The sequence below is a fragment of the Cherax quadricarinatus genome, unplaced genomic scaffold (genome assembly GCF_038502225.1).
Source record: "Cherax quadricarinatus isolate ZL_2023a unplaced genomic scaffold, ASM3850222v1 Contig2413, whole genome shotgun sequence".
NCBI classification, from domain to species: Eukaryota; Metazoa; Arthropoda; class Malacostraca; order Decapoda; family Parastacidae; genus Cherax; species Cherax quadricarinatus.
The window spans coordinates 32,031-55,759 of record NW_027197439.1 but is presented as its reverse complement, the minus strand read 5'-3'; the positions used below and the strand labels follow the sequence as shown (position 1 = coordinate 55,759).

Below are 23,729 nucleotides of genomic sequence, written 5' to 3'. Positions count from 1 at the left end.
TACGGTGTAGATAAACGCTTGCCTTATGAGTTGCTATATTCTAATCCGAAACCAAATTACAACCCTGATGATTTCATAGCAACTCGTACCAGCTTAGCTCAAAGCGTCTTTAGAAGAATCCGTGAAACACTTCATAAATCAACAGCAGAATTTACAAGAGTCGCAAACACTCGAGCAAAGCCGTCCAAAATCAAAGTAGGTTCGAGAGTTATGCTGACTAACTTTAACAAAACGTCTGCAATGCCTAAGCTTGATCAAAAGTTTGTTGGTCCTTATCGAGTAGTTGAACATATCACTGGCAATAAGTATAAGGTTAGAGAAATTAGTACTGGTCAGTATAAAGAATCGCATTTAGATCATATGAAGTTAGTATGTGATGATAATGATGTTCCAACCCAGACTAATGTGACAGACTCTGACAATCCTCCTGATCCTGTACTCTCTACCTCTGATACTCAGTCAGACGATCAACCTGAATGTCGTTATTCCCTACGTACACGACAGGTATTGAGAAATCCTCAAGTATCATTTGTAACTACCAATTCAGATTTGCCTCAAATACAGCATGAGTTAGCCAGTGCAACAGAGTTTGATCCTCCCAGAGATGACACCCATTCTGCATATGTCAATCTCACCCTAGCAGAGTTGGGGTTAAATGTAAATAACCTGTATAGATGAATAATTACAGTATCAGCTTATCAGTATTCAAGATTTTTTTTTTTTTTGTTCACGTTCTCTCCGAATTCTGAGATTTAACAGTCTAGATTTGAGTGCACCGAATCTGCCTTTCTGTTAAACACTTCTTTCTTTGTATATATTTCTTCCTCAGAATCCGTAGATCACATGAATACAGATCGATCGATCAAATTTTTTTTTATCACTTCTATTGTGTAATCCCAATGTTGAGTTTCATTCGATGAGTTGTGCTATATCATACCTTGTAATGCATTACAGTTTCATTACAGTAAGTTTCATTATAGTCAATTACGTAAGCTTCCATTCCAATATTCTCCTTATGTTATAATGTTCAATTGTTGTGTACTTTGACATTGTATAGAATCAGCCCAAGCCGTACACCTGCCGTCTCTAGTTTGTATTAGCTGTATGTCGGGACGACATACGTTAGCGTCGCCGAGCTCTCAGTAGTACCAGTTACCAGTAACCAGTTACCAGTAGATGACTCACTACCAACCGTCTGTGTGAATCACTGACTGTTATTCACGTTGCTGCTGACCATAGCATGTTTTTGAATGCCGCTCACCCTCTAGGCACTGGTGAGCCAGTCTGAGATAGAGAGCAGAGAGAGGCAGGGCGGCTGATGGTGCTTCCCATACTTTCCGTTACAATTATACGTACTAACCAGCCTACGTGAGTGTTTTTACCCCATCCACGTTATCGAACCCACATGACAACTGTGCCAGTACCTCAGTAGTCAAGTATAGTAGTTACTGTGCTAGTACCTCATTAGTCCAGTATAGTAATTACTGTGCTAGTACCTCAGTAGTCCAGTATAGTAGTTACTGAGCTAGTACCTCAGTAGCCCAGCATAGCAGTCACTGTGCTAGTACCTGAGTAGTCGAGAATAGTAGTTACTGTGCTAGTACCTGAGTAGTCAAGTATAGTAGTTACTGTGCTAGTACCTCATTAGTCCAGTATAGTAATTACTGTGCTAGTACCTCAGTAGTCCAGTATAGTAGTCACTGTGGTAGTACCTCAGTAGTCCAGTATAGCAGTTACTGTGCTAGTACCTCAGAAGTCCAGTATAGTAGTCACTGTGCTAGTACCTCAGTAGTCCAGAATAGCAGTCACTGTGCTAGTACCTCAGTAGTCGAGTATAGTAGTTACTGTGCTAGTACCTCAGTAGTCCAGTATAGTAGTTACTCTGCTAGTACCTGAGTAGTCCAGTATAGTAGTTACTGTGCTAGTACTTCAGTAGTCCAGTATAACAGTTACTGTGTTAGTACCTCAGTAGTCCAGCATAGTAGTTACTGTGCTAGTACCTCAGTAGTCCAGTATAGCAGTTACTGTGCTAGTACCTCAGTAGTCAAGTATAGTAGTTACTGTGCTAGTACCTCAGTAGTCCAGTATAGTAGTACTGTGCTAGTACCTCAGTAGTCAAGTATAGTAGTTACTGTGCTAGTACCTCAGTAGTCCAGCATAGTATTTACTGTGCTAGTTCCTCAGTAGTCCAGTATAGTAGTTACTGTGCTAGTACCTCAGTAGTCCAGTATAGTAGTTACTGTGCTAGTACCTCAGTAGTCCAGTATAGTAGTTACTGTGCTAGTACCTCAGTAGTCCAGTATAGTAGTTACTGTGCTAGTACCTCAGTAGTCCAGTATAGTAGTTACTGTAGTTGTACCTCAGTAGTACATGTTACAGTCTGACACTTGTAATATTATACATATTTCAAATCATGTCTTTTATTTTTCAGCATTCCTGGTCTAGTGTTGATGTATCAGGTGCTGTGTCAGCAACATCAATACCTGAGAAGCTACAGCTGCACTGTCAGCAACAATATTTGAGAAGCAACAACAATACTGTCAGCAACAATATCTGAGAAGCAACAACAGCACTGTCAGCAACTATCTGAGAAGCAACAGCAGCACTCAGCAACAATATATGAGAAGCAACAGCAGTACTTTCAGCAACAATATCTGAGAAACAACAGCAGCACTGTCAGCAACAATATCTGAGAAGCAACAGCAGCACTGTCAGCAACAATATCTGAGAAGCAACAGAAGCACTGTCAGCAACAATATCTGAGAAGCAACAACAGCACTGTCAGCAACAATATCTGAGAAGCAACAGCAGCACTGTCAGCAACAATATCTGAGAAGCAACAACAGCACTGTCAGCAACAATATCTGAGAAGCAACAACAGCACTGTCAGCAACAATATCTGAGAAGCAACAACAGCATTGTCAGCAACAATATCTGAGAAGCAACAGTAATACTGTCAGCAACAATGTCTGAGAAGCAACAACAGCGCTGTTAGCATGAATATCTGAGAACCAACAGCAACACTGTCAGCAACAATTTCTGAGAAGCAACAACAACATTGTGAGCAACAATATCTGAGAAGCAACAACAACACTGTCAGCAACAATATCTGTGAAGCAACAACAGCAGTGTCAACAACAATATCTGAGAAGCAACAACAGTACTGTCAGCAACAATATCTGAGAAGCAAAAGTAACACTGTCAGCAACAATATCTGAGAAGCATTAACAGCACTGTCAGCAACTATATCTGAGAAGCAACAACAGCGCTGTTAGCAACAATATCTGAGAATCAACAGCAGCTCTGTCAGCAGCAATATCTGAGAAGCGACGTCAACACTGTCAGCAACAATATCTGAGAATCAACAGCAGCACTGTCAGCAACAATATCTGAGAATCAACAGCAGCACTATCACCAACAATATCTGAGAAAATCAACATCAACATTGTCATTAACATTACTAACATCATCTTGCCTGCACTGTGTTATGGCTGTAATAACTAAGGAGGAAAATAATGGCTTCAGATTCATGAAAGCTTTGAGTGAGTGTTGCAGACGAGTGTTGCATCACACATTCTGCTGGGGAACACCAGATAAACCTGCTACTACAACACTTGATCGTTACTTACACAACTTAAAACCGACATCATCTGCCAACTACTTAAAACTCAAAAGTAAAGATCGAAAGTTTGACAAAACTCAAAAGAAATTGATGAATAGAAGTGCAAATGGAAGAGAGTTTGATGTTGCACTACTGTGTCGGAGCATCAAACTTGCTTGTGAGAATGTTGCTCCTCTCAGTGATCCAGTATGGATCATTGCCAGTACAGAAATGGAGTATTACATCACTGCCATAAACAACATGAGGAACGATGCTGTTCACGGTCCACTTGCAGTTACTGATGAAGATTATTATGAGAATATGAGAAAGTTTCGTGAGTTGTTAACTGGTTGTCTTAAGACATCTGGAGAGAGGTATGGGAGAGACCAGGATGAAGTGACCAAGGAGATCCAGCGGATGAATGATGACCTCGACAACATCATGAATGAGATTCTTGGAGAGGAAGACATAATGAAATACTGTATTGATGATATAAAACAGATTATCATTAAAGACAGTTATGATAAACTGAAGATGATCTTACAACAAATCACTTATATTAACCCTGTGTCTTTTATCACTGATAATTTTCAACTTGAAGTAGACAAAATTTTTGTTGATATTGAAGTTAAACAAGGAAGACGAAGAGATAATAATGAACATATAGATTATGTAGAAATTCTCTCACTTGTCCAGACAACATCTGTGGTATCATGTGTGAGTTCTGGCAGACAACAAGATTCCTCTGCACGACCACAAATACTGCTGCTGGAAGGTGTGGCAGGTAGTGGCAAGACCACTCTAGTGAAGCTAGTAACTGACCAATGGATACAAGGTGGTCAAGGTAACATCAAGGACTTAGATAATTATGATCTCTTACTGTGGGTACAGTGTAGGGACCCGACCATCAACTCCTACCACCATCTTCTACACCGACTATTACCAGATGCTTCAGCAAAATTCAGAAACATTCTGCCTAAAATAATAAAGCTTTGTAAGGTAATAATAATAGTTGACGGTCTGGATGAACTCAATAACAACTCCAGAACGTTAGTCAAAAGTCTTTTACTGGAATTCCAAAACTGTATTAATACAACATTTATCTGCACCTCAAGACCTGAAACGGTTGAAATGTTCAGCTTGACGATCCCTGAAGATTATGATGTGACTAATGCTGAACTACGAGGCATAAAGAAAGAACATGCGGTAGAATTTGTGCGTCGGACTCACCAGGTGATAACTAAGCTGACCAACAGTAACAGAAACACTGATGAACTAGTGACTAAGGTGATAGAGGTTACATATCTTCAGGAACACTTTTGTCTACCAATGAATTTAACATTTATTGTTTACATCTTGGACCAGGAACTTGATGAGTTAAATATAAGAACCATAACACAAACCCAACTCTACCATAAAATACATCTTATGTGTCAAAGTAAGTTATTAGAGAGATTAACGACCAAAATGATGAATGAAAGTACTGTACAGAAGAGTGTTGAAGAAATATTGAAGATAATATACGCGACATCACTAGAGAATCTCTCGCGTGACCAGCTGAGTTTTGAAGAAGAGACCGTAGATGAACTAATATCTGCTTGTAAGAAACACGACATACCTTACCATGAGATGCTGTCTGCTTTCTTGAGTTTGAAGCCAATATGGACTTGGCAAGGCATCGAGGAGCGCTACTCTGCACCACACAAGGGAATCCAAGACTACTTTAGTGCTCTGTATATTGTGATGACACTCAAGCACCAACTGCAGTCTTCACCACTCGCAGTCTTGAACACCCAGCACCCACCACCATTTGTGTCTTCCCAACCATCATATCTTTATTTCACAAAAAAAAAAAAAACAAAGCTTGTTAGTTCTTGGAATGTTGCAAAAAATCTTCCCTTTACTTCCACATAAATCCCAAAATATTTGGAACATTTCCAAAAATTTACCCAAAGAAATTAGAGAAATCCTTATTTTACAATTTCTGTGAATCTTATTCCACTTAATTAAGGAATAAAGGAAAATAAAGCGAAATAAGTGGATAAGTTACTTCCGAGATATTGGCCTCGAGCGCCGGCCGGCCCGCCGTCTCGTTTTTTTTTTTTTTTTTTTTCGCGAAAATCGCGTTTGTTTGGATGTTTTTTTTAGTAAACTGATGTTCTATACAGTTATCCTCTTCAAAATACCGTTTTCTATAACTGAAGACCAAAGAATACCACATGGAGACTAGTAACACTTTTATATCAAATATTGCTGGTGGACTCTCGCCATATTATGGCTTATTTTATTCAGTCTAGAGTATATAACATGTTTGTATGTTATTTATAGTGTTTATTATGTAATATTAGATCAATTCTGATAGATAAATAAGCCGTAGAGTTGATAATAGCGTAATAATGAAGTGATTTCTCCTGCCTCTCTCCAGAGCAGGAATACTGCCGGTGTTCCCAGATGGTTCCTGATTGGCTGGAAGCTGTGAGCAGACTCGCTACCCACACCGCCGTCACCATACCTGATATAAATGACTATAATTTCTTGTAGAAACATCTTAGAACATTGATTCTTGTACCATTGTGTTACCAAAGAGTTAAGCTATTTTTCTGTATGAATAACTCAATTTCCATAATTTTTCGATTTTTTTTTTAAAGCTCGCAAATAATTGCCTGACAGGCTTAAGTTATTGGTGTTAACATTGTTACAATTATTATGCACCAATGTTTACCAGCTTATTGGTCGTTCCGGCAGAGTGGGGTTAAATGATAAAGCTTCAGAGGCTTCTTGATTTATTTGCAATGTCGTGGGGTACACAGGCAGTGTGTTAAGTGCCCATAAAGAAGGATGGAGGAATTCGGCCAATTGCAGTAGGCAACACGTTACGCCGCCTCGTATCCAAAGCTGCTGTCCGAAGTATTCGTGCACAGGCAGCCATGATGCTTCAACCAAACCAGCTTGGCTTTGGGGTCTCTCAAGGAAGTGAAGCAGCGGTTCATGCAACAAGGGCATATATCAACAACCTGCCTGAGGACAATGCAGTGGTAAAATTAGATTTCAAGAATGCGTTCAATCTCCTGAAAAGAGACGTGGTATTAGCAGCAGTACAAGAACATTTCCCTGGTCTCTTCCCTTTTGTTTCAGCTGGGTATAGCAAGGAATCAATGCTTCTCTTTGGAGAGCATGAAATCACATCATCGGAGGGTGTCCAACAAGGAGATCCTCTTGCACCATTTCTCTTCTGTATTGCAGTTAGGGAAATCACAGTCAGACTGACCAGCGAGCTAAACATCTGGTTCCTAGATGATGGCACACTAGCAGGTACAAAGGAGTCCCTCCTACATGACCTTACACAGGTAATGACACGGGGACAGGAAATGGGTCTCATCCTGAATCCATCCAAATGTGAAATCATCTCAGTCAGTCAACAAGTGATAAATGCAGTGAGATCAAAACTACCAGGAGCAGCAGTCATTGCCCCCACAAATAGTGTCTTGCTAGGAGCACCTCTGGGAAGCAATGCCATTGACACAATTCTCAGGAAGAAATTGGAAGAGTTAAGGAGAATGGAACAACGAATAGGCAATCTGGACACCCACGATGCCTTGTACCTTCTCACAAAGTGCTTGAGTCTGCCCAGGTTGACATATTTCCTAAGATGTGCACCTTCATATGATAACCCTATACTGCACGAATATGACAGTATTCTGAGGCAGATTTTTACGAAAGTACTTAACCTTACTCTAGAAGACGGGCAGTGGAACCAAGCTACACTTCCAGTCAGACTAGGAGGCATTGGTGTCCGCAAGTCATCACAGATTGCGTTACCTGCTTTTCTGTCCTCGTGTATTGCATCCAGAGAGCTTGTAGCAGCGATTCTCCCTGAACATCTTAGGGACAAGATTGGAGTCCAGGACCAAAAATTCATTGACGGAGCAATGATCTGGGATAATCTAACGGGCTCTGAAACCAGACCTGCTCCCCCCAACAACTACAAACAATCGCACTGGGATGGTCCAATAGTGGAAAATATAGCCTCAACAATGCTTCAGAGTGTGTCAGGGAAGGATAGAGCCCGCCTCCTGGCAGTGAGAGCCCCTCATGCTGGGGACTTTCTGTTGGCTGTTCCCAACTCCAGCCTTGGCACACGCCTCGACCCACAGACCATCCGCATCGGTGTTGCCCTTCGACTTGCCGCCCCTATTCTCGCCGAACACAGGTGTATTTGTGGCAGTGAAGCAGCAGACCGATTCGGGTACCATGGTCTTGTGTGCCGTAAATCCGAGGGAAAGATTGCAAGACATGAGGAGGTTAATAACATTATCAAGAGGAGCCTCACAACAGCTGGATGCCCAGCAGTAAGGGAGCCACCCCAACTATGCAGATCTGATGGCAGCCAGAAGCGTCCAGATGGTATCACCCTTCAAGCCTGGACAGATGGGAAGCAGGTGGTGTGGGACTATACATGTGCATCTACCTTGGCTGATACCTATCTCCAATACACCAGGGAGGAAGGAGGGGCAGCTGCCAGCTTTAGGGAGTCCCAAAAGTCTAGAAAATATGGAGAACTTGCCCATCATTATATGTTTGTTCCCATAGGCTCAGAGACCCTTGGCTCATGGGGAAAGAGTGCATCTAATTTCCTTAAGGAGCTGGGAAAAAGACTCATCAGGGTAACTAGGGATCCCAGGGCAGCTAGTTTTCTGTTCCAGCGGCTCAGTGCGGCTGTTCAAAGGGGTAATGCATGCTGCATTTTGGGCACACGCCCCAGCTCTGAGGAGCTGGATGAGATTTTCGCCTTATAATCGGTGATACACACGTAACAACATGTACCGTATATGCCACCTTTATATCAACAATGTATCTCTTAAATCTTCTGTGCCATATTATGTAATAAAATATTCCTATTGGTAAAAAAAAAATAGTTTAAAAGATGGGGTGGTAGGGGAAGTGGAATATTCAAATGGCTTCAGGAAGAAATCCAAATATTCTTCCTTGAAGCCTTTTTATCCACTTCTCCGAGGCTATGGGTCCCACAATTTACACCAGAGGTGGACCCCATCCTATATATATATATATATATATATATATATATATATATATATATATATATATATATATATATATATATATATATATATATATATATATATATATATATATATATATATATATATAGTAGGTTGGTAGACAGCAACCACCCAGGGAAGTACTACCGTCCTGCCAGATGACTGTGAAACAGAAACCTGTAACTGTTTTGCATGATGGTAGGATTGCTGGTTTCTTTTTCTGTCTCATAAACACGCTAGATAACAGGGATATCTTGCTACTCCTACTTACACTTTGGTCACACTTCACAGACACGCACATGCATATATATATATACATACATCTAGGTTTTTCTCCTTTTTCTAAATAGCTCTTGTTCTTCTTTATTTCTTCTATTGTCCATGGGGAAGTGGAAAAGAATCTTTCCTCCGTAAGCCATGCGTGTCGTATGAGGCGACTAAAATGCCGGGAGCAATGGGCTAGTAACCCCTTCTCCTGTAGACATTTACTAAAAAAGAGAAGAAGAAAAACTTTATAAAACTGGGATGCTTGAATGTGCGTGGATGTAGTGCGGATGACAAGAAACAGATGATTGCTGATGTTATGAATGAAAAGAAGTTGGATGTCCTGGCCCTAAGCGAAACAAAGCTGAAGGGGGTAGGGGAGTTTCGGTGGGGGGAAATAAATGGGATTAAATCTGGAGTATCTGAGAGAGTTAGAGCAAAGGAAGGGGTAGCAGTAATGTTGAATGATCAGTTATGGAAGGAGAAAAGAGAATATGAATGTGTAAATTCAAGAATTATGTGGATTAAAGTAAAGGTTGGATGCGAGAAGTGGGTCATAATAAGCGTGTATGCACCTGGAGAAGAGAGGAATGCAGAGGAGAGAGAGAGATTTTGGGAGATGTTAAGTGAATGTATAGGAGCCTTTGAACCAAGTGAGAGAGTAATTGTGGTAGGGGACCTGAATGCTAAAGTAGGAGAAACTTTTAGAGAGGGTGTGGTAGGTAAGTTTGGGGTGCCAGGTGTAAATGATAATGGGAGCCCTTTGATTGAACTTTGTATAGAAAGGGGTTTAGTTATAGGTAATACATATTTTAAGAAAAAGAGGATAAATAAGTATACAAGATATGATGTAGGGCGAAATGACAGTAGTTTGTTGGATTATGTATTGGTAGATAAAAGACTGTTGAGTAGACTTCAGGATGTACATGTTTATAGAGGGGCCACAGATATATCAGATCACTTTCTAGTTGTAGCTACACTGAGAGTAAAAGGTAGATGGGATACAAGGAGAATAGAAGCATCAGGGAAGAGAGAGGTGAAGGTTTATAAACTAAAAGAGGAGGCAGTTAGGGTAAGATATAAACAGCTATTGGAGGATAGATGGGCTAATGAGAGCATAGGCAATGGGGTCGAAGAGGTATGGGGTAGGTTTAAAAATGTAGTGTTAGAGTGTTCAGCAGAAGTTTGTGGTTACAGGAAAGTGGGTGCGGGAGGGAAGAGGAGCGATTGGTGGAATGATGATGTAAAGAGAGTAGTAAGGGAGAAAAAGTTAGCATATGAGAAGTTTTTACAAAGTAGAAGTGATGCAAGGAGGGAAGAGTATATGGAGAAAAAGAGAGAGGTTAAGAGAGTGGTGAAGCAATGTAAAAAGAGAGCAAATGAGAGAGTGGGTGAGATGTTATCAACAAATTTTGTTGAAAATAAGAAAAAGTTTTGGAGTGAGATTAACAAGTTAAGGAAGCCTAGAGAACAAATGGATTTGTCAGTTAAAAATAGGAGAGGAGAGTTATTAAATGGAGAGTTAGAGGTATTGGGAAGATGGAGGGAATATTTTGAGGAATTGTTAAATGTTGATGAAGATAGGGAAGCTGTGATTTCGTGTATAGGGCAAGGAGGAATAACATCTTGTAGGAGTGAGGAAGAGCCAGTTGTGAGTGTGGGGGAAGTTCGTGAGGCAGTAGGTAAAATGAAAGGGGGTAAGGCAGCCGGGATTGATGGGATAAAGATAGAAATGTTAAAAGCAGGTGGGGATATAGTTTTGGAGTGGTTGGTGCAATTATTTAATAAATGTATGGAAGAGGGTAAGGTACCTAGGGATTGGCAGAGAGCATGCATAGTTCCTTTGTATAAAGGCAAAGGGGATAAAAGAGAGTGCAAAAATTATAGGGGGATAAGTCTGTTGAGTATACCTGGTAAAGTGTATGGTAGAGTTATTATTGAAAGAATTAAGAGTAAGACGGAGAATAGGATAGCAGATGAACAAGGAGGCTTTAGGAAAGGTAGGGGGTGTGTGGACCAGGTGTTTACAGTGAAACATATAAGTGAACAGTATTTAGATAAGGCTAAAGAGGTCTTTGTGGCATTTATGGATTTGGAAAAGGCGTATGACAGGGTGGATAGGGGGGCAATGTGGCAGATGTTGCAGGTGTATGGTGTAGGAGGTAGGTTACTGAAAGCAGTGAAGAGTTTTTACGAGGATAGTGAGGCTCAAGTTAGAGTATGTAGGAAAGAGGGAAATTATTTCCCAGTAAAAGTAGGCCTTAGACAAGGATGTGTGATGTCACCGTGGTTGTTTAATATATTTATAGATGGGGTTGTAAGAGAAGTAAATGCGAGGGTCTTGGCAAGAGGCGTGGAGTTAAAAGATAAAGAATCACACATAAAGTGGGAGTTGTCACAGTTGCTCTTTGCTGATGACACTGTGCTCTTGGGAGATTCTGAAGAGAAGTTGCAGAGATTGGTGGATGAATTTGGTAGGGTGTGCAAAAGAAGAAAATTAAAAGTGAATACAGGAAAGAGTAAGGTTATGAGGATAACAAAAAGATTAGGTGATGAAAGATTGGATATCAGATTGGAGGGAGAGAGTATGGAGGAGGTGAATGTATTCAGATATTTGGGAGTGGACGTGTCAGCGGATGGGTCTATGAAAGATGAGGTGAATCATAGAATTGATGAGGGGAAAAGGGTGAGTGGTGCACTTAGGAGTCTGTGGAGACAAAGAACTTTGTCCTTGGAGGCAAAGAGGGGAATGTATGAGAGTATAGTTTTACCAACGCTCTTATATGGGTGTGAAGCATGGGTGATGAATGTTGCAGCGAGGAGAAGGCTGGAGGCAGTGGAGATGTCATGTCTGAGGGCAATGTGTGGTGTGAATATAATGCAGAGAATTCGTAGTTTGGAAGTTAGGAGGAGGTGCGGGATTACCAAAACTGTTGTCCAGAGGGCTGAGGAAGGGTTGTTGAGGTGGTTCGGACATGTAGAGAGAATGGAGCGAAACAGAATGACTTCAAGAGTGTATCAGTCTGTAGTGGAAGGAAGGCGGGGTAGGGGTCGGCCTAGGAAAGGTTGGAGGGAGGGGGTAAAGGAGGTTTTGTGTGCGAGGGGCTTGGACTTCCAGCAGGCATGCGTGAGCGTGTTTGATAGGAGTGAATGGAGACAAATGGTTTTTAATACTTGACGTGCTGTTGGAGTGTGAGCAAAGTAACATTTATGAAGGGGTTCAGGGAAACCGGCAGGCCGGACTTGAGTCCTGGAGATGGGAAGTACAGTGCCTGCACTCTGAAGGAGGGGTGTTAATGTTGCAGTTTAAAAACTGTAGTGTAAAGCACCCTTCTGGCAAGACAGTGATGGAGTGAATGATGGTGAAAGTTTTTCTTTTTCGGGCCACCCTGCCTTGGTGGGAATCGGCCAGTGTGATAATAAAAATATATATATATATATATATATATATATATATATATATATATATATATATATATATATATGGCTAGCAGTCAAATTGACATCATCTTCCCGCAGGCTGCTCACTGAAGCTGTGACACGAGGCTGACACAGCGCCTGCCGACAGGGCTTAACTGCGGCTTGATGAGTGTCATTCTCTCGGCAGTTGGAGTTATAGCAGAGGTTAATCTAAGCATCCTCAGACTTGTTTCTCTATATATAACTGCACTCTGAGAGTCTGGAGGTGAACTGAAACAAATCTCATTGGGAATCGTAGCAGGTACGATTCTGCAGGCCATCACGAGTGACGAACAGTTAAGAGCTTTCTGTACAAGGGGCTCAGACGCTCGGGCTGGCTAATATCATCTGTCAAATGTGCGGGTCACACTGGGTGACAAGTAAAACGTGACGTCGGTGGAGTGATGCAGCAGCAGACCACAGCATGTGACTTGGGATCTGGCTTGGTAACCCACGTGGCATCGTCCACACCCCATGTGGCTTTGTGATCTACATGGCTTGCTGATCCACACGGCTTGGTGATCCACATGGCTTGGTGATCCACATGGCTTGATGATCCACATGGCTTGGTGATCCACGTGGCTTCATGATCAATGTGGCTTCGTCCGCATATGGCTTGCTCCATGTGGCTTTGTGATTTACATGGCATGCTGATCCATGTGGCTTGGTGATCCACATGGCATGCTGATCCATGTGGCTTGGTGAACCATGTAGCTTTGAGTGCTTTCGGGCACGTGGATACACAGCTCTGGCAATGAATTCACATGGAAAACAGCAGAAAACACAGCAGAGGGAGTGAGTACAAAGTGGTGGAGTGTGGTGGTAGGTGGGTGAGGTGTGAGTGAGGCGAGGAAACTGCCCACTTCCTCTCCCCTATACCCACTTGGAGAAACACCCACACTGGATCCTGAAATAATTTTTGAGATGGTAGGTTTACTCATTTTGTAATAAAGAGTTCGGGATACATAAATACAACATTAAAATCAATTAATCTTTAATATTATATAAAAATCAATCTTTGGTCTAGGAGGTATTTAAAATATATATACATGTTACAATAATAAATTATAATTAGCATTTAAAATAATAAATAATTCGTGACCCTACACAGGGTACAACTTCCTTGACACTACTGTGTCACTATATATATATATATATATATATATATATATATATATATTATATATATATATATATATAATAATAAATATATATATATATATATATATATATATATATATATATGCTAAAATAATAAATTATATGTAACATATTTGCATTAATAAATTACATTCAACTCCTTATGAGGCTCCGTGTCTCTCACGACACTTATCCGTGGTGTGTTGTGACGATCCCTCTCAACTGTGTCACTTGACACCCTTTCTTCCGTGTAATGACGCTCCTGCTCAACCGTGTCCACTAGACACTCTTTTCTCTGTGTCATACGACACTCCTACTCTCTGTGTCACACGACACCCTTTTCTCTGCGTCATACACAATATCTCTACTGTGTCACTCTTGACACCCTTGTCTCTGCGTCGCACACTATCACCCACAGCGTCTTTCTTATCAGAGACCAGTCACATGACACTATTCAATGTACACTACAACCAGGCCATCTTCAGTGTCACACGACACCCTTTTCTTCTCAGTGTTCCACTACGGTCCTGTAGCATATCTCAGTGTTCCACTCCATCATACTTCCCTAAGTGTCACACTACGGTCCTAGCCCAGTTCAGTGTAACACTCCAACCTTTTCTTCATGTAATGTCCCACTAAAACAGCATCAGATGACTCCGGCCCACAGTTGACCAGCGTAGGCGGTGAGTCCGCAGACATCACCGGTAGTCCTGTAAATACTCTCTAAGGCCGGTAGAAGTACACCGTAAGATGGTCTGGTGAGTACTATCTACCGCCTTCAAGACCAATTGACACACGCAAGTGGTCCGACGAATTACTAGCAGAACACCATGCTGCAAGCTCACTGAGTGCGGCTGTCAAGTAACTGAGGCCAACAGACTCAGTGAGCTGCGGTGAGCACTTCCTCTAACGCCAGCAGAAACCAGTAGAATACTCTCTACTGCCAGTAGATGTGTACGATTAGGTGTTCTGGTAACTACTGCGTAGATGCGTACCGTGAGGTGTTCAGGTACTTACTGCTTCTAAAGCCAGTAGATGTGCACCGTGAGGTGTTCAGGTACTTAATGCTTAGATGCGTACCGTGAGGTGTTTAGGTACATACTGCTTAGCTGCGTACCGTGAGGTGTTCAGGTATGTACTGCTTCTAAAGCCAGTAGATGTGTACCGTGAGGTGTTCAGGTACCTACTGCTTACATGCGTACCGTTAGGTGTTCAGGTACTTAATGTTTAGCTGCGTACTGTGAGGTGTTAAGGTACATACTGCTCTAAGGCCGGCTCAGCAGTTCCGACATTGGGTTTGATGACGTACCCAATGGTACTGCCGGCCGGCAGGTTAACTATTTAACCGCTAGTTTGGCAGGGGGCCGCAACAACGACTTCATCCTGCTTCCTTCATCTCTCCAGGCAAACACACTTGCTGCGGCCACCGCTTCCACCATTTATTATGGCTTAATTAGTAGTTGTTGGTAGCAGTGATTAATGATAAGGCTTCGGAGGCTTCTTACTTTATTTGCGATATCTGGGTACGCAGGCAGTGTGTTTGTGCCCATGGCCTGGGAGGGCCATACAAGCAAGGGAGAGAGGAGTAGATCTTGTTGACTGAGTGAATGCCGCTGAGAGAGTGAGAGAGAGGCAGGTCTGGGCATACTGAAGTGGCATAGGCCTATAGGTGACAGCACGAGCAAGGCACGAAATATTAACTCATCTGGCAGACAGCATAGGCTGTCTATGCAGACAGTACAGGCTGTCTACATAATGTTAACGTTGTTGTTGATGTTAACATTTTTGTTGGTGTTAACATTGTTGTTAGCATTAATATTGTTTTAGGAGTTAATGCCTGTTAGACGTCCAAGCACCTAGCATATAAAACCACCTCCAACCTTTCCTCTAAGTCATCAATTTTGCTCTATATTCTCTAAACGTCCAGCAAGTAATATTAGTGAATAATGTCAACAAGTAATGTGGATCTTTTTAAAAATAGTGGCTTAAAGACTATTGAACACTATTAAGCACTTACCTTGTTCGTTGACAGCTCAGAACCCCAGTAGCTGTGGAAAGGCGATACAGCCATAGATATGCACAAACCTGATAATTCATCCCACCTACCCTTTGGTTGCAGCTGAATGGCTAACGAAAGAACTTCGATAGATACTGGGGTGTACTCACCTAATTGTACTCACCTAATTGTGGTTGCAGGGGTCGAGACTCAGCTCCTGGCCCCGCCTCTTTACTGAGTGCTACTAGGTCCTCTCTCTTCCTGCTCCATGAGCTTTATCATACCTCATCTTAAAGCTATGTATGGTTCCTGCCTCCACTCCCTCACTTGCTAGGCTATTCCACTTCCTGTGTGTATGTGTGTGTGTGTGTGTGTGTGTGTGTGTGTGTGTGTAGTGTACTCCACTTAAATTGATGCCAGGAATGATGGTTTGAAGTGATGATGTGTCTTCCATTGGATGATGTAGTCTTGGCCAACACCACTGAGTTCAACTTGTGAACTATAAACGTGGATAATGTCCATGGTACAGGGAATGTAAGCAACATTGCCTTGCACACACAACCAGCTTGGACACTATCTTGCTCCAACTCTCCCCTATGATTGAATGAACAAGACGGAGACACGATTTAACCACTAAAGTAATGATTCTGTGCTTGCAGTCGGAGGTGGTCACTGTGGGATTTCGCCCACTAGAAGACTACAGGTCTAGTACTAGCATGCTCTTACTGTCGTGTAGGCACCTTACATGGGCACCTCACGTTGAGCTCATAGGGAATTCGCGGTATGGAAAGGTGATGATGCAGTCTTGCTCTGTTTTAAAAACTGCTTAGACTGGCTGACAAGCTGCAAGAAATTCGACCCTCCCCATCCCGCTAATTGGTAAGCCAGAGACAACATTTGACCTACTCTCCCCATTTTGATCTTTAGCCAAAGTGAAAGAGAAAGAGAGAGAGTGTCAGATCCCAGCTGAACAGGATGATGACTGAACTCTTGACGAGTCCCCACCAGTGTGTTATCTACTGAGCCAGTTGGTTACAATAAGATTCATCCAACTAGGTATATTTACACACCAATGAGAGGTTAGCACAGTCCCCGCTGTTACCACAAATGAAAGGTTTTACAGATGAACCTCCTGCCAGCGTGACTGTGATGAACTCTAGCTCTTGTCCTCTCAAAGCGGTCATCATGACTCACTACAAGTAATCCTTGACCGTGGTATGTTATGTTTGCTCTTGAGTCATTACTAGTTCGTGAGTCAGAGAGGAATATCGGTAATAGGAGAGTAATGTAAGTAAGTAATGTAAGAGAATGACTCTAGATAGCAATGTCAGTGAGCGATATAAGTGAATAATATCAGCACATAATATCAGATAATACTTTGACTAATATCTGTGAGTAAGATCAGTGAGTAATGTCATCTGTGTAGGCCCTATCTCGTATAAGCAGGGTCCAAGACTGGATATTGATTTTCTCTTAGATTTGGCATAGGAGAAGAAGTAGTTTGGGTTTCTTTCAATTTCAATGACGGCTTTAAGTTTTTTTCTGAGATTCTTGTCTCCTGTAAGATTCCTTAAGCTTAAATTAGATATTTGCTATTTCTCTGACCAGTGCCTCCCTTAGTATTTCGGTATTCTGGCCCTTTTCAGAAGCTCAGTGATTCTTCACTTTAGCCTGTATAGAGCGCGTCTCTCTCCTTTTAGTTTACATCTTTGCTTTCTTTTTCTTAATGAAGTGTGCCTTGAGCAGACCTGAAGTGCCAAAGAGTTCATTTTTTTCTAGGCAAAGGCTCAGATCCATGTCGTTTAGGATATTTTCCCAGCTTATTTCATTTAGGACATGGTTATTTTTTCCCATTGTATAATTTTGTTATTAAAATTGAATTTTGGGAAGACATTCTCTTAATTGATCATATTTTGCTGGTGCAGAGTCCTGTGCATACATGTCTGTACCTCTATTATGCTCTAATCTAAGTGAATTGTCTTTGATACAGTTATATTACATATTAGATCATCATTGTTACTGAAGATGAGGTCGAGCATATTTTCTAGTCTTGTAGGCTCTACTATTTGCTGGTTTAATGTGAATTAGTTACAGAGATTTAATAGTTCATGTTTGTGTGAATTTTCATCTGAGCTGCCTCCTGGGGTGATCTCTGCTAAAACATTGTTTGTTATACTCCTCCATTTTAGGTGTCTCAGGTTGAAATCCTACATTACCAAGATGGGGCAGGAGTTGAGAGATTTTCCAGACAGTGTTCAGTTTTCTCAAGCTGCTCCTGGAATTGCATGAAAGTTACATCTGGAGGCTTGTATACTACCACAACGACAAGGTTTTGGTACTTAATCTTTTCCGCCAAAACTTCAACTACATCATTTGAGGTGTTTAGTAGTTCTGAGCAAATATGAGACTCTGTGATGTACAGGCCAACCCCCCCTTGTTGCCTGTTTAGTTTGTCGCATCTGAATTGATTATAACCTGGGATCCTGATTTCATTGTCAAAATGATCCTTTATGGTCATGGACCGGGCCGCGGGGGCGTTGATCCCCGGAATAACCTCCAGGTAACCTCCAGGTCTGTGGGTCTCTGTGAATGCCACAAACATTGCATTTGACTCCATGACCTTTGTAACTAGTTCAGCTGTCATAATTTTGGGGTCCAGTCCCTTGACCCATTATGTATCTGTAATCTTTTGACTACCACCCACAGGATGGGTTTGAGGTACATAATAAAGATATTAGACTAACTGACTCCATGAGCAGTTCCTTGATATAAGGAATTTTATTGTTTGTTGATGGCTTTAGACCCAGTATGTTTGCAAAGACAAATATCATTATATTGGTGGAATTTAGGGGATGTAATATACAGTGTAACATTGTTTACTACCACTTGGTGTAATATACAGTGTAACATTGTCGTGGGGGTTCGGCAGGGGATAAGATGGTTGTAGGTAAACACGCTTGTTGGATGGTAACGATATATATTGTCAGACTGTGGATGGGAGCTCAGGCCTGCCTGCTTGCCTTCATATGTCTAAACGCGGAGTGAGGACAAAGCAGAGCGACCCACTCACTCATGCTGCATCCCGTGACGTCATACAGTCACAGGCCTAGGGATCTTCTATATAAAGCATATGGATGGTACTATAATGCTCAGTTAATCTATACAACACATGTAAGGGGATTCAGCAACTATGCTGACAGCTCGGTCATGTTACGTATGTCGTCTCGACATACACTACTATGCTATAGGCTGATTCTATACAATAACAAAGACATATATAACTTAGAACTAATGGATGGAATCATAATGAGTTTTACGTAATGGGTGTTAACGCACTGAGTTTTAATATAATGAGTTTCATTGTAATGCATTACGACTTATAAGAGCAAATCATTGTACAATATGGATGGAATTGATCGATCGATCTGTATTCATGCACTCTTCGGATTCTGAGGAAGAATAAATATATATTTACAAAGTGCAAGTAATTAACAGCAAAATCTGGTGCACTCAGATCATTACTGTCAAATTCCCAGAATACGGAGGGAACGTGAACATGAAAAAAAAAATCTGAAAAACACTGATCAGTTAATAACAAACATTAAAATGGTATAAAATACCGACAGGTTGTTAGGTAAGACACATATGCAACAGTTAGGTATCTTTATTATGAAACGTTTCGCCTACACAGTAGGCTTCTTCAGTCGAGTACAGAAAAGTTGATAGAAGCAGAAGATACTTGAAGACGATGTAATCAGTCCATCACCCTTAAAGTTTTGAGGTGGTCAGTCCCTCAGTCTGGAGAAGAGCATTGTTCCATAGTATGAAACAATATTGTTTCATACTATGGAACAATGCTCTTCTCCAGACTGAGGGACTGACCACCTCAAAACTTTAAGGGTGATGGACTGATTACATCGTCTTCAAGTATCTTCTGCTTCTATCAACTTTTCTGTACTCGACTGAAGAAGCCTACTGTGTAGGCGAAACGTTTCATAATAAAGATACCTAACTGTTGCATATGTGTCTTACCTAATAACAAACAGTTGACTATGAACATTTAAACCCAATTCTGCGAGGGTAAGGTTTACATATGCAGAATGGTTATCATCTCTGGGAGGATCGAATTCCTCTGCAATGGCTAACACATGCCTTGACTGAGGGAGATCTGATACAGCTACATGTATATCTACAAAAGATACAGCTACATTCACTAGTGACTGTGGAATTACTAACTCTTCTGCTAGGAGTACTCAACTCGACTGTTCGATACAGTAATTCTTGGCTCATTACAAAGTCACTAATGAGTGCTGGTGGCTTCACAGTCAGAATAAGATCTTCCTGGAGCAGGAATCGAATCACCAGAACACAAGGGATCGGTTCTTTCTTACTGGAGGAATGAACAAACTCGGTGGAGTGGATGACTCTCCCCGGTTGAAAAAAAAAAACGCTATAACAAGCAATATGAGCAAGGGTGAACGAATCTACTAACTCTCACTGCAAGCACAGGGGAAAATAAATGGACATGGTCAACAATACAGATATTCAGTCTGAGTCACACACAGTGACACAAGGTATCAACTATAAAGAAACTTCACTTACAAACGTTAACAACATGTGAAAGTTACTCGAGAAATAACTTCTTGCATTGCACGAATTACTGTCAGCTAGGATGGGATCACCATCTGGAACACAAGAAACAACAACAGACACTCTAGTGAGAGCGCTAGCTGCAACAGAGACATCTTTCTGCAGACGGCATGTGACATCAACAAGAGATGACATTACTAGTTTCAAGCAATCGTTTTCTGACAAGGCATCCCTTGTGGAGAAACTACTACTTGGACTAGCAGACATTGCATGGATAGGCTGAGCACTCAAGTCAGTCTGAGTGTCCTCGGACACTTGAGGCAATACACTATCTTGCATATCTGAAGGTGTAGGTGGAACACAGATGTGAGTGACAGAGTTACTAGTGCCTGACCACTCAGCTACATTAATAAGTAATGAACGAATCTATAGGAACTTAATCTGAACTTCACATTTTGCAGCACTTTAACAGATCTCAGATACAAGCTGTGAGAACAAACACATTGCTCAAGGGCTAGGTATTGTCTTTCAGTCAGTAAGGGGATATTGGTACTGTGGACTGATTCATATTGACTTTGACTGGCATGATACACTAAGTGAACATTCAAAAGTGACTGGGACATGTTCTCAGGGAACTTACTCAAGCGCATAAGGCAAGAAAAAAAAAAAAAAAAGAGAAAAAAAAAGAGAATAACACAATAAGCTTAAACGGGAAGAAGTTACTTAACTATTCTGCATAAGTAAATAAAAATTGACAGGTCACACAGTAAGCAAGGAAACTCACACTCACAAAAGAAAATACTCAACTGAATAAACAATACTTTGAAAATCAAGAGAACTTGTAATTTACTCAAATCTAATTTACTCAAATTTGCTTTAAATTGGATTAATGGCAAAGTGAGTTGTCTTTACTCTCAATGCAAAAGGGAAATTCAACAATAAAATGATGAATCAATCTAAAGAATGTTAAAATGGACTCAATAAATCTTGTGCAAAATAAAACAAACTGGGAAACAATTCACTAAAAATAAAATAAAATGGCACACAAAGAATAAAATATTATGCACAGAACAGAGCATAAGAAACTGCACTGAAATAAACTGTAGCAATATTGCAAATAACAATTACTAATCAAAAGTACTGCACAACACTACACAAAATTTCTGAAAGAAAAATTTTAATGGCAACACAATGTTTACACAAGAATTATTGCAAAGTGAGTCAATGTGCAATGATAAAAAAATTACACACACAAGAAAATACATTTTACAAGAAAAGAAAATATATCAAGGAATGAACTGAGTGAACACTTTAACTCTTAATTGCAGCTTAAGCAACACTCACTGAACAAACAAAAGAATTATTTACTTTAAATGAAGAACTCAAAAATTGCACTAAGAGTGAATTTTCTCAATGAAATATAAAATAATAGGTGCAAAAACACAGAACAAAAGGTTTGAACACTTACAGTGATGCAGAACACAACACATCAATATAAACACAATACTAGAATTTTCTTGCAATGAAACTTGATGTGTGAAAAATTTGTAAAATAATTGTCTTGCTTGCACAAAACAATGGCACTGTTGTCTGTGGAGATAAGACAAATTAGACACTGGCTAAATGAAAAGAATATGAACACAAGAATGTTCAACACACAGAGGAAAATAAAATGGCAAATGAGTGAAAACAAAAACAGGAATACACAAATGCTGGGATAAAAAAAATATAACAGACAACACTGAGTTGTGATGCAGAATATGTGGTAATAAATTGCTGAATTACTTCACTGCAATACTGTGAACACAAGGTGATTGTGAAGTGTAAATACAAATTCTATACTGCTTATATGTTGCACACAAGGAAAAAACACTAAGGTACTTACTTCAAGTATAAAAAAAAAAGAACACAGACATGAAATTATGCATGAAAATTAACACTGAATTAAGAAGAGAAAAAAATATTACAAACAGTATATAATAAACACTGAGTCTAATCAAGAGTTACTGAATGTCACTAAGAAATCACTGGAAACACAAAAGGAAATGTCTCAACACTCGCAAATGTCTCTATGAAAAATATCGCTGTAGCGACGTGTTGACTGAGGTGGGGTGGAGGATGGTGTTGGAGGATGCTTGCTATTGTCTCGTGGCTGGCTGCGATCGCTGCTACTCTCCACGTGATCGAGGAATTTGTGCTTAAATCGACGATGGACTCACACAGGAGGCTTTTAACGATGGCGCCACTGACGAAAGAACACACTCAATCTCTTGACCCCCTATGTGGTCCTTAAAATATGGTGCTAGAACCCTTAGTAAGAGTACAAAAAACAGTGGTAGTGGGTGGGTGGGGGGTGGCTGAGGCAGCTGAGGCAGGGTGGTGGTTGAGAGACCGCGTGGTGACTAGGCCTATGGGATAAACGGCATAAGCCTCACTGGGGACAACCTCACTTAGGCGCGAAAACACTCTAAGCCGGGCTGGCTTAAAACAAACCCACGAAATACCACAACACCACAGGGATGAGAAAGCACAAAGAATGGCTTTGAGCTTGAAGCACAAAGCGATGAGGAAGACTGTACCCACATGGTTTGCTTGAGTACTGGGTTAAGACACCTGGGTTAGTTGCTGGCTGGCTTGGCTTAACCCTTCACACAGAATGGCTTGATAACTTCTAACGATGAGCACAGCAGGGGTGGAAAGCTGGCTTGGCAGGAAAAGCTGGATGGTATAAAGCTAGGCTGACTGACTGCCTCACCACAGACTGTCTGCTGGCTTATTTTGCAAACTCGGTTCAACCCCTCGGGAGTGATGCAAATAAGCAGATAAACACTAATACAAGGAGACTGACCAGTGAAAAATGTAGAGAGCTGGTAGACGCTTGGTCGGGGTAGCTGGCTGGCTAGGTCGAGCGTTAACCTTCTCGGCAGGCCTTGCGTCAGAAGATGGCGACCGGCTCAGTAGGAATTTATCTCCAGAAATCGCTGTAATCGTCAGATTTACAGGCCCTCCACTGTCACCAATTTGTCGTGGGGGTTTGGTAGGAGATAAGATGGTTGCAGGTAAACACGCTTGTTGGATGGTAACGATATATATTGTCAGACTGTGGATGGGAGCCCAGGCCTGCCTGCTTGCCTTCATATGTCTAAACGCGGAGTGAGGACGAGGCAGCGCCCACTCACTCATGCTGTATCCCGTGACGTCATACAGTCACAGGCCTAGGGATCTTCTATATAAAGCACATGGATGGTACTATGAATACTCAGCTAATCTATACAACACATTGCAGTGTAACATTGTTCACTACCACTTAGTATAATATACAGTGTAACATTGTTCACTACCACTTAGTTTAATATGCAGTGTAACATTGTTCACTACCACTTAGTTTAATATGCAGTGTAACATTGTTCACTACCACTTAGTATAATATACAGTGTAACATTGTTCACTACCACTTAGTATAATATACAGTGTAACATTGTTCACTACCACTTAGTATAATATACAGTGTAACATTGTTCACTACCACTTAGTATAATATACAGTGTAACATTGTTCACTACCACTTAGTATAATATACAGTGTAACATTGTTCACTACCACTTAGTATAATATACAG

General features: G+C 41.1%; 1 protein-coding gene across 1 annotated transcript; it reads left to right on the top strand.

Moving 5' to 3' along the window:
• Window positions 1–3,279: 3,279 nt before the first annotated feature.
• Window positions 3,280–5,515, top strand: LOC138851847 (uncharacterized). Its single transcript, XM_070081347.1, has one exon. The coding sequence runs from the start codon at window positions 3,488–3,490 to the stop codon at window positions 5,513–5,515; it is 2,028 nt and encodes a 675-aa protein (XP_069937448.1). The 5' UTR covers window positions 3,280–3,487.
• Window positions 5,516–23,729: the final 18,214 nt, after the last annotated feature.